Source organism: Girardinichthys multiradiatus, chromosome 9 (assembly GCF_021462225.1).
Source record: "Girardinichthys multiradiatus isolate DD_20200921_A chromosome 9, DD_fGirMul_XY1, whole genome shotgun sequence".
NCBI lineage: Eukaryota > Metazoa > Chordata > Actinopteri > Cyprinodontiformes > Goodeidae > Girardinichthys > Girardinichthys multiradiatus.
The window spans coordinates 48,968,309-48,980,912 of record NC_061802.1 but is presented as its reverse complement, the minus strand read 5'-3'; the positions used below and the strand labels follow the sequence as shown (position 1 = coordinate 48,980,912).

The 12,604-nt window shown below is 40.3% G+C and overlaps 1 protein-coding gene across 4 annotated transcripts in view; it reads left to right on the top strand.

Annotated features, from left to right (window-relative positions):
* szt2 (SZT2 subunit of KICSTOR complex) overlaps positions 1-12,604 on the top strand; it is a 247,870-nt gene that overhangs the window by 20,977 nt on the left and 214,289 nt on the right. For all 4 annotated transcript variants that reach the window (XM_047374204.1, XM_047374205.1, XM_047374206.1 and 1 more), the window contains exons 7-8: positions 8,461-8,567; positions 10,530-10,740. In XM_047374204.1, the coding sequence (XP_047230160.1) occupies positions 8,461-8,567; positions 10,530-10,740 (318 nt within the window). The remainder of the gene's footprint in view (positions 1-8,460; positions 8,568-10,529; positions 10,741-12,604) is intronic.

The following is a 12,604-nucleotide window of genomic DNA, read 5'->3' as shown; positions in this document are numbered from 1 at the left end:
TTAGGACAATAAAGAAAAGGGTGAAACAAGCTCTGATATTACTGAACACCAAAACTCTGCACAAACCATTTATTAACAAAAATAATTCAACGTAAAATCAAACTGCAAATGGTGGGGCGGTGTGTACTTTTTTATTTTCTATTTTCTTTCATTTTCATTGCTGTACCTTCCCTTAGGTACAGCATGGACCTGTGTGGTTTCCTCTAAAATGTTCCCAGGGGGAAATTGCTTATTCATTGACAAGTTACTCCATTCAAACTGTTAAATATTAATAATACAAGTATAACCATAAGTGATAGGAATTTACAATGAAATAATTTAAATATGACTGATAAATAAAAAAATTAATAAAATAATAAGCATGTACATTGAAATACGTTAACACTAGGACTCCCAGCATTCTAACACTACTATAACTCCCAACCCCGTCAATTTGAGGGCGGGCATTCTGGATGCGAGGGCGGTGATGACGTCATCGCATTACATTGGTCAGAATGCTAAAGGTTTTCTTGCACGCTATAAAATTATGGTTTTGACAAGAATTAATAATAGTATTTGATCAAAACCAAAAATATGTTTTATTATTTATAAATAGTACTGAAAAATAATACAGAGTAGTGAGTAAATTTTTAAAAAGGTTTTAATAATCTGACCAAAAGCTGGACAGCTCCATTACGCCCCCCTTTCACTTCGCGGACATAAACTAGTGCTAAAAATGCCTTCAGCTCACCCACACTCATGTCCGAGGAGGAATCATCTCCTAAAACTCTGTGGGCCTCAGCCACCCTGCAGCCCTGAACATGGATGAGCATTTTGGCATCCACCAAGCAGAGGAACGCGGTCTGGGCATCTTGTATCTGGCGCTCTGTCATCGCATTCTGGCTCTGACACCTCCCTCTACTTTCTTCCTCCCCTACCACTGTCCACACAGTGCCATCCTTTCCTATTTCCTCCTCCTTCCCAGGTGTGCGCTCGTCTTGCGATGAAAACGCTGTAAAGCGCAGAATAGATTGTTGTTACTGGGTTACTATATCTATGACCTAACTTATTGTTTATCTCTTTTTCCATTATCAGTACCTTGTTTTTTAGTTTCTCTCCTGCCAGTGAGCTGGTTTGCTGTGTTTATAGCTGGGCACTGGGCACCTGGCTCGTCTCCCTATCTCTGAATCTGCGCTGATTGTGGCACTGTTGCTGTAGTTTATATATTATTAGTTTACCAATCTGTAAACTATAGCCTAAAATGACAAAATTGTTACATAGGCTAGTCTTTTACTACCTTGAAATAATGTGCCACAACCTCCTGCTAATGGGACGACTTGTGTTTTTTAGCCAGGTGAGGGTCACTCTCTGACCCGCTGTCACTGGAACTGAATGCTGACCAAGAGCCGTAAGAATCCCTCTCGACCCCAGAATCACAATCATGTAATTTTTGAAGCATTTCCAATACCTCTTGAGCAGAAAATATCCTTCTGGAAGCCATTTGTAGGATGCCAACAATCTCCTTCTCAGACTGCGTTCTAGAGTGGCTGTTGCTAGGCAACGCTCGTATACTCAGCCGCGGGAAAAAAATATCAATGTAAATAACAGGGCCGTCAAAATAGCGGCTGTGGTAGTTAGAGGTAGAAATACTTAGATCTTTTATTTACTTTATTTTTTTAAAACAGAGACATAGGAATACACAAGACACAGGTTTAGAAAGATGCCAGGAAGAGTTTTAATAAACCAGAGTTATGGCATGTCAAACTTTCAAAACCGTCAAATTGACGGCCCTGGGAGTTCTAGTGTTAATCTGTAAATAAATCTAGAAATGAGTCCAGAGAAAATGTGATTAAGTCACTCAGAGTTGAGCATTGTAAAGTCTGATTGCTACAGGCAGAAATTATTTCCTGTGGTGCATTTTGGTGTGATGAGTCTCTGGCTGAAGGTGCTCCTGTAGCAGGCCAGCACGTCATGAAGTGGATGAGACTCGTTGTCCAAGATGACCTTCACCTTGGACAGGATCCTTCTCTCTGACATCACCATCAGAGAGTCCAGCTTCACTCCAACGTCATTGCTGCGGATGAGTCTGTACAGTCTTATGGTGTCCGCCACCCTCAGCCTACTGCCCCAGCATACCACAGCATATAGGATAGCACTGGAAACCCCAAACCCATAGAACATTCTGAGCAAGGTCCGCCAGATGTTGAAGGACCTCAACCGCCTCAGAAAGTAGAGGCTACTTTGGCCCTTCCTGTAGAGAGCATCAGTGTTCTGGACCCAGTCCAGTTTCTTCAATGTGGAGTCCCAGATATTTATATTCCTCCACAATGTCCACGTTGACCCCCTGGATGGAAGCAGGGGTCACTGGTATCCTAGTCTGCCTCCTCAGATCCACCACCAGTTCGTTAGGCCTTGTCACATTCAGCTGCAGGTGGTTCAGCCCACAACATTTGACAAATTTGCCCACAGTAGCCCTGTACTCAACCTCATCGTCCTCTGATACAACCAACCACAGCTGAGTCATCTGAGAACTTCTGTAGAGATGACAGGACTCAGAGCAATAGCTGAAGTCTGTTGTATAGAGGGTGAAGAGGAAGGGAGAGAGGACAGTCCCTTGTGGAGCCCCTTTGTTGCTGACAACACTGTCTGACACACAGTGTCGCAGGCGCACGAACTGTGGTCTGTCAGTCAGATAGTCCACAATCAAGCACACTAACAGCATCTGCAGACAGCACAGACCTCACAGATTCCGAAAATATAAGTTTTATCACAATCCACCCAGGATTTAACAAACCAGCAACAAAAGAAAACAATCCAACTAATCCAACTAAAACTACCATTCCGTGTTACTTATGTTTGAGAACCAAGGATTATCTTGAGGGATCTGGAAATGAGGTTAATTTAGTCTTGGAACTAACTTAGACAATAATTGGTATACCTTTAAACCACCAATCACAATGCAAGATCAGGTAAAACATTATTTTATTAAAATAATATTGAAAACAATGATTTCTTTAATAAAATAAAAAAAAACAACCTTCTGGATTTAGTACAATAATTTGAGGAAACATTATTAAGGGAGTATTAAAATATTTAAGAAAATAAGAACCAACAACCTTTATGGATAAATGATCCTTAACTAGCCATCACCTGAGTCATGTGCCTAGCCTTAGCCGTTAGCGATTGGATCTAACAAGAGACACTTATAGCTTGCTACCACTCATTTGAAGTCAAACTTGTACCTTTTAAAATACCATAAATAAAAGAACTAAAATGGATGAGTGTTGACGGTGCATTATGGCTGATCTGTGTTTAAAAACCACCCTTTAAATAAAGTATGTCTTAACTTTAAAACACAACACAGAACGTATAACTATCCTCCATACTGAGGCCAGTTCACATTTGCCAGTTTCTAGCACTTAGACTCTGTACAAAAACAAACCCTAAATGTCATGAAACAAACATTTTTCATATTATTTCATCCTAAACTAATTTCGCTTAGGAATTGCAGTAGTTCAAGGTTTAAAAATGACACTCTATAACTAGCAGTTTCACAATAATTTTGTCTAGAGGATTCTGCCATATAAGTTTAATATTAAACTTAAGACCTGTTACCATTTTTGCTGTGGTAATTTGTATAGCACTCTATGAGCACCTTTGCAACTTTATTAAAAGCCCTTTAAGCTGGAACTAAACACTAAATCAAGTTTTTTTTTTTGCACAAAAACTGTATAAAGTGGGTCTTATCTTTATGTTACTGTCCAATTTTGTACATTTTCTTGTGAGCTTGTTTAATTCTGCAGTATTTGTCCTAAAACTGTCTTAGTGCTGCCCTCTTTGGGTTGAACGGTGGCTACTGCAGTTGTCATTGTGGTTCAGACGGTACAGCTTGGTACATGTCTACGTCACAACATTGCGTTCGGGTATAAAACCATCTCACTCAGACACACACCCCCGTATGCTTTACTTGAGATAATATAAATGTACATGTAAATTTAAACTTTCCAAAGGTTTGTTACTGCTATCAATAACCCCTTTTTCATTGCTTGTATAAAGCCCCTGCCTTTGGAAAGACCACTTCGCATTTCGATACAAATTGAACCGGGTAATTTCACTTTCCCAGGGCTTTACTTTCACAGGTCAATGGTCCTGGTCTGGAGTATGTCTTTTTAGCTTTTCCCAGGATTTGTTAAAGGGGCTGGGTTTTGTGCAGCGAGGCATGGCATCAGCAGCTGTAGTAATGGCATTGGTTAGTATACAAATAGATCATTTGTATACCATTAATTTGTCACAAAAAGTAGTTATTAGATGTTTTTAAGCGAAAAGGTTAGCCTTACAACTTTCTGTGGAGTCAGTTTATCACAAATGAACGTACTTTGAAATGTTCTGTAGGTTTTTTTCAAACTAATAAATAAAAGTTTTACTAAAAACATGTTCTGTAGTCATCTGATTTGAGTTTACCTGATGTTAATAAAAGAAAAATGATTGTGTTAATCAGTGTTTAGTAATTATTGTAAATTAATCCTAAAGCAGCAACTCAAGATGCAGGTTGGTAAAAATTAAATGTGAAATAATGATTTAAACTTTTCCTTCTTATGGATCCAGTGCAACTTAAGGAATAATGGAAGGAATTAATCAACTGTGCAATTCTTAAGCTGCTCATCCTCTATTAGGTAGCAGTTGACAATGATAACGTATTAGCTAATAGACTTTTAAATAGAGTAAAGGAGTAATACTGAAGGTGTATTGCACTTTCCTCACAACTTCCCCTATGTCATTAGGCTGACTTACAAATAAATACAGGGCAATGGAAGAAAAAAGTACACAATTCCCTGGGATTTCAATTACCTAGGTGAAACAAATCCTGGGGCGTTAAATCTTGGGACAATGGATGGAAAAGGGGCTAATGTTAGTCTATGTTGGCAATGATGCTTCTAACATCACTTTACCACTCAAAAACTGGACCCATTCTATCCTCCACTGCCTTGGCATTGCCAGCTTCATGGAGTCAAAGCTAGGGATGGGTGCTTTTCACATTTCACATTTGAACATGCATACATACGATACAGTTTTCTGTACTTTTTTTGTGTTTATGTGGTAATCAATGGTAATTTGTTTTAATAATAAAATCTCAAAAGTTTTTCAATATAACATATTTATTTCTCAATAAATAAACTTTACAGAATCTATCAAAACAACATCTAGCTGTTTGTTTTGCAACATCTCAATTGTTTCAAAAATTTATTTCCCCTTGTTGCTGGCTACAGATGATGAGTCACTAACAGATGCAGGCGTGCTAACAGTGCCGAAAGCAGGAGTTGTAGCTGTAGATCTGAGGCTGTCGAAAATGATCTCTTCAGCCTTGATCTTATGCTTAACCAGGTGCTTCTTTAGATTAGAAGTATTCCTGCCACTGGTTCATTTTCAACAGGTACAGTTACAGAAAAAACATTTATTAGTCCTTGTATTTTCCTACAATCAATAAATGTTTTATCTATCTAAATCAGTTTACTTGTATGCTTACAATTTTTAAGGTAGAAATCCTTATCTCCATAATTGATCCTAAGCTTTTTCTGTGCAAATATTTATTTATAAAATTGAGCTTCTCTTATAACTTAACTATAAATAAATTATTTGATTTAAGGTGATTCTACCCCATGTAAACCTATTCTGGTAGCAAGAAAGCTAATTATTTAATTGTAAATAAAAATTAAAAACTTGTATTATTCTTTCCATTATTTTGCTGAGGCTAATGCAATAGCTATTGTAATTATTTGGAAGAGTTTGATTTTGACCATGCTTTTTTATTGGAACTTATAATAGGCTGTTTCCATTCATTTGCCTTTAAACTAATTTGTGTCCTATAATTGCAACAAAACAGGAAATGGGCGGTCACCTAAGTTTTTCAACATAAGTGTTTTTTTCTTCTAGACATGTGATTTTTGCTTTATGTACAGATCTTTTTAATTAACTGAAAATATGCAATTTAAATAATCATCTTGATTCTCAATACATTGTAAAAATTCTAAGACAGTGTTGTATTTTTCTTGCCCTTGTTCCCCTAATCTGTTATCTTATTTCTGTGCACATCAACAAATGCATTTCCTTTTTTAATCACGAATGGCTATTTCCTCATGATTGAATACCACAAATGTTTTAAATAACTCCATAGACATCAGGGATTGCATTGTTTTTTCTTGTTTAATTTCAATATTTCCTCCAGCGTTTAAAAAAAAATCTTTTTTAGAATTTTCAATACTATTGCCTGCAATTGCTTATACCCAATGAATTTACTATAATCTACTGTTTTCCCAAATTCTCTTAATACTTTATGACGTTAAATAGATGTTATATCATGTAGACCACCATAGTACTAATGTATTAAATTTTTTAACCAGATGTTTCCTCTGTTTGCTTGTTTATAATTTCACTATCATGATTTAAACTATTAATGTCTTGAATGAAGTTTGTATGTCTTAATTAATTTCATTAGCATATCTAGATTAAGCTTTGTCCTTACACTAAAAATCCAACTACCAGTTGAACTAACTGTAACATTTTTAATTTCATATCTGATTTTGGAAAAAAATTGAAAATGACCACCAGAAATAGTTGACTCTGCAAACACCTAACACATTAGGGATTTTGTCATATGTTAACCTAATGTTAAATCTCACATTGAATTGTTTTTATTATGGCCAATTCTTGTTAGACATCTATCAGTTTAACAAACAAGAGTTTCAATATCCAGTACTTTTTCAACTCTTATTCTATTCTACTCTATCCTCAATTCAGTTTAACTGAATTAAATTCAGTTTTTTTTAGATATATTGCTCAAATTCACAACAAATAGTAATCTCAAATGATTTACTATACAGATCCAGTTTGTACACAGAAGTACACTGCTCAAAGAAATAAAGGGAACACTTAAACAACACAATATAACTCTAAGTAAATCAAACTTCTGTGAAATCAAACTGTCCACTTAGGAAGCAACACTGATTGACAATCAATTTCACATGCAGTTGTGCAAATGAATAGACAACAGGGGGAAATCTTTGGCGATTAGCAAGACACACTCAATAAAGGAGTGGTTCTGCAGGTGGGGACCACAGACCACTTCTCAGTACCTATGCTTTCTGGCTGATGTTTTGGTCACTTTTGAATGTTGGTGGTGCTTTCACACTCGTGGTAGCATGAGATGGACTCTACCACCCACACAAGTGGCTCAGGTAGTGCAGCTCATCCAGGATGGCACATCAATGCGAGCTGTGGCAAGAAGGTTTGCTGTGTCTACCACGAGATAGGCCAGTACACCAGGAGACGTGGAGGAGGCCGTGGGAGGGCGACAACCCAGCAGCAGGACCGCCTTTGTGCAAGGAGGAAATGGAGGAGCACTGCCAGAGCCCTGCAAAATGACCTCCAGCAGGCCACAAATGTGCATGTGTCTGCACAAACGGTTAGAAACCGACTCCATGAGGATGGTATGAGGGCCCAACGTCCACAAATGGGGGTTGTGTTCACACCCCAACACTGTGCAGGACGCTTGGCATTTGCCAGAGAACACCAGAATTGGCAAATTCACCACTGGCGCCCTGTGCTCGTCACAGATGAAAGCAGATTCACACTGAGCACATGTGACAGACACCGTGGAGAGCGATCTGCTGCCTGCAACATCCTTCAGCATGACCGGTTTGGCAGTGGGTCAGTAATGGTGTGGGGTGGCATTTCTTTTGAGGGCCGCATGGCCCTCCATGTGCTCACCAGAGGTAGCCTGACTGCCATTAGGTACCGAGATGAGATCCTCAGACCGCTTGTGAGACCATATGCCAGTGCGGTTGGTCCTGGGTTCCTCCTAATGTAGGACAATGCTAGACCTCATGTGGCTGGAGTGTGTCAGCAGACCATCCGCCGTCTCATCAGGAGCATGCCCAGGCGTTGTAGGGAGGTCATACAGGCACGTGGAAGCCACACACAATACCGAGCCTCATTTTGACTTGTTTTAAGGACATGACATCAAAGTTGGATCACCCTGTAGTGTGTTTTTCCCCTTTAATTTTGTGTGTGACTCCAAATCCAGGCCTCCATTGGTTAATAAATTTGATTTCCATTGATGATTTTTGTGTGAATCTGTTGTCAGCACATTCAACTTTGTCCAGAACAAAGTATTCAATAAGAATATTTCGTTCATTCAGATCTAGGATGTCTGTTTGAGTGTTCCCTTTATTTTTTTGAGCAGTGTATAAAGCCAAATCAGTCCAGTCCTATAAATATCTTTAGATTCAATTACATATATTCCAAGTCAATCCTAGTTATAAGATGCACTGAAATTCAGTTTATAAAGAATATTGTTAAAAGGTTTTCTGAGGAAGCCTGACCAAATGCGTCATTGGTCATTGACTGGCAACAGTCTTTCATACAAAGCGAACAATGTCTTAAGCATGACTTGATAGACTTTTTGTTTGAACCTGTGTCTTTTAGGGATCATTATAATCACTGATGGTGTGACAAGTGTTCCTGATGTAGCTGTGTGTGAAATGTTGCTGAATCAGCTCAGGAGTGGAACCATTGCATGTTCCTTTGTTCAGGTATCTTTATTTTTTTTACTTGTTTGAAATTAGTTTTGTTGTATTCAAAATGTCATGAAAGATTTATGTAGAACATTCGTTAAAGGACAACATTGTTCATACCCATGGCAGATTTAGTTCTGCTGTAATCTTTTCATTTTACCAATATGTTTGTTCTGATTGGTAGATACTGTACAATAATGTTTCTCAGCCAAAGCCCCGACGTGGAATGTCGCAAGGACGCCTCTTTAACATTGCGTGTTGGTCGGGGACAGTGCCTCCAGACTTCCAGACCGGGGTGGTGGAGGGTGTGTTCCAACTTCAGGGGGATCACACTTCTCAGCCTCCCTGGTAAGTGCTATGCCAGGTGTTGGAGCGGAGAGTCCGGCCGATAGTTAACCTCCGCTTCAGGAGAAGCAGTGTGGTTTTCGGTGCCGGCAGTGGAACACTGGACCAGCTCTACACCCTCTACAGGGTGCTTGGAGGTTTGCCTAACTGGTACATGTGTGTTTTGTGCACATGGAGAAGGCATTTTAGCATGTCCCTTGTGGTGCCCTGTGGGGAGCACTCCAGAAGTATGGAATTCAGGGCCATCCGGTCTCTGTACAAGCAGAGCAGGAGTTTGTTCAGCATTGGGAACACCAAGTCAATCCTGTTCCCGGTGCATGTTGGACTCTGACAGAGCTGCCCTTTGTGACCAGTCCTGTTCATAATTTTCATGGACAGAATTTCTAGGTGCAGCCAAGGGCCGGAGGAGTTCTGGTTTGGGGACCAGTGAATTTCGTATCTCCTTTTTGCAGATGGCATGGTTCTGCTGGCCCCCTCTAGCCAAGACCTATAGCATGCACTGGGGCGGTTAGCAGCCGAGGGTGAAGCGGCTGGGATAAGGATCAGCTCCTCCGAGTCCGAGGCCGTGGTTCTAGACTGGAAAAGGGTGGCTTCAGGTTGGTGGTGAGCTTCTGCCTTGGGGTATCTTGGGGTCTTGTTCACGAGTGAGTAGAGAATGGAGCAGGAGATGGACAGATGGATTGGTGCAGCCGCCTTAGTAAGCGCTGTGACAGTCCGTTGTGGCGAAAAGAGAGCTGAGCTGAAAAGCGAAGCTTTCGATTTACTAGTGTTCCTACCCACATCTATGGGCATGAACTTTGGGTCATGACCGAAAGAACGAGATCCCAGATATAAGAGGCTGAAATGAGCTTCCTCAGCAGGGTGGCCAGGCACCCCCGTGGAATCAGGGTGAGGAGCTTGGTCATCCGGGAGTAGCTCGGAGGAGAGTCGCTGCTCCTTCACTTTGAGAGGAGTCAGTTTAGGGGGCTTGGGCATCTGTATCGGATGCCTCGTCCCAATGGGAGGAGGCCCAGGGAATGGCGCATTTTCTATACCCGCTTCTTCTGTACAGGGTTGGGGGGAGCTGGTACCTATCTCCAGCAGTCTACAGACAAGAGGTGGGGTACACCCTGGACAGGTTGCCAGTCTGGACGTACTGGACAAACAACCATGCAGAAACCCATTCACACCAAAGGGCAATAAAGAGAGACCAAATAACCCAAAATTCATGTTTTTGGTCTGTGGGAGAAAGCCAGAGTACCCAATGAGAACCCACACATGCAAGGGAAAAACATGCGAACTCCTTGCATAAAGTCCCATTGTCTGGAGTTGAGTCCTGGACCTTCTTGCTGCAAGGCAAAAGTGCTATCAACTGCTCCATCATGCAGCCCTAAAAACAAATTCATTTTTTCAAATTAATACTCATTTTATGTAGTTTTATTATCTTTTGAGAGATGCCTGTCTAATTTCTTATCGGAAACAAACTTTTTGGTTCAATAAAGATAATTTTTAGCTCTAAATCTGTCAGGGGTAATATTAGGCTTAACTTCTAAATTACTAAGAGCTTTTTTCCACTGTTAAGAGTTATTCTATGACAACTGTGTTTTTATAATCTTGCTTGATTGCTTCTTTTAACTTGTGGCTGTACCTTTCCAGGTTGGCGGTTCGTACTCGTATGACTGTAGTTTTGGCTACATCCCAAATGTAGAACTTATGAAGTTCATTTCCTTAGCCACATTTGGATCCTATTTGCCCATTTGCCCTGAAGTTGACGATAGCAACCAGGAGATGAATGCCTACCACAGGGCCTTCCTAACCTACTCCTTCCTCAAGAACCCGGAGTCTATGAACTCAGAATACGTCTGTGGTGAGACAACTACACATCTATGGTTGCCAAACTATTTAATGTATGTGAGGCAAGGTGTTTAATATCTTTACTCGTAATCATGTTGACTGTGGATGTAGGAACATTTTCTGTTTTTGCAACAGCTATGCCCAAGTTATCCTCTCCTGATTCCAAAATCCTTCAAAGATTGTATTGTAATTTTAGTAATCTTTAACATACTCGGTCTTTCTATGTAAAGAAATCCAGCCGACAGCATTGAGTCTCTGACTTTGCAGCAATCTGTCCTCCTGAATAAGCATGTAGCAACAGTGGGCAGTCGACTGCAATGAAACTTTGCAGCGATCCCTCATACTAAGCATACATGTGACAACAATGAAGAAGAGAACTTCCATTTAACAGGAAGAAATCACCTGTAGCACTTGGCTCTGAGCCCCAACTGGCTGAGAGTTTGTGAAAACAGAGCATACACACAAAACACAGAAGTTCTAAGAGTACTTTCTCTGTTAAAGGAAAAGTATAGTTAATATAGCTCATCAAACTAAACATAAGACCTTTGAGCCAGTTGTAAAATCTAAAGGATGAAAATAGTACACACTGTTTGCAACCACGCCTTCATTTGATGTGTTTAGCAGAGAGTCAAGGTTAAACACTGAAAGACAGAGCCAAGTGTATCATCTATAAAAATAGAGCATGAAGGTATTGGCATCAGTAGCTCAGCCAATAGTCCCCTCCTAGAATATGTAACAAGTAAACAGAAACCCCGGGCAGGCGTATTTCCATGAAGACAAAAAACAAAGAGAAATAAAGTTAAGAATAAAAATAACTGCAGATAATGAACAATTGTAGAATACAGGTGGAGGTATAAGAGTGAGAAAAAGGTGGTCAGTGTGTCCTCCAGCACCCTGAGCCTACAGTATAACTACAAAGATAGCTCAGTATAAATCTTAACTATATGCTTTAAAAAAAATAATAAAATAAAAAATATATATATTATATTATTATTCTTATAATAATATATATAAAATAATATATATATATACAGGGGTTGGACAATGAAACTGAAACACCTGTCATTTTAGTGTGGGAGGTTTCATGGCTAAATTGGACCAGCCTGGTAGCCAGTCTTCATTGATTGCACATTGCACCAGTAAGAGCAGAGTGTGAAGGTTCAATTAGCAGGGTAAGAGCACAGTTTTGCTCAAAATATTGAAATACACACAACATTATGGGTGACATACCAGAGTTCAAAAGTGGATAAATTGTTGGTGCACGTCTTGCTGGCGCATCTGTGACCAAGACAGCAAGTCTTTGTGATGTATCAAGAACCATGGTATCCAGGGTAATGTCAGCATACCACCAAGAAGGACGAACCACATCCAACAGGATTAACTGTGGACGCAAGAGGAAGCTGTCTGAAAGGGATGTTCGGGTGCTAACCCGGATTGTATCCAAAAAACATAAAACCACGGCTGCCCAAATCAGGGCAGAATTAAATGTGCACCTCAACTCTCCTGTTTCCACCAGAACTGTCCATCGGGAGCTCCACAGGGTCAATATACACGGCCGGGCTGCTATAGCCAAACCTTTGGTCACTCATGCCAATGCCAAACGTCGGTTTCAATGGTGCAAGGAGCGCAAATCTTGGGCTGTGGACAATGTGAAACATGTATTGTTCTCTGATGAGTCCACCTTTACTGTTTTCCCCACATCCGGGAGAGTTACGTTGTGGAGAAGCCCCAAAGAAGCGTACCACCCAGACTGTTGCATGCGCAGAGTGAAGCATGGGGGTGGATCAGTGATGGTTTGGGCTGCCATATCATAGCATTTCCTTGGCCCAATACTTGTGCTAGATAGACGCGTCACTGCCAAGGACTACCGAACCATT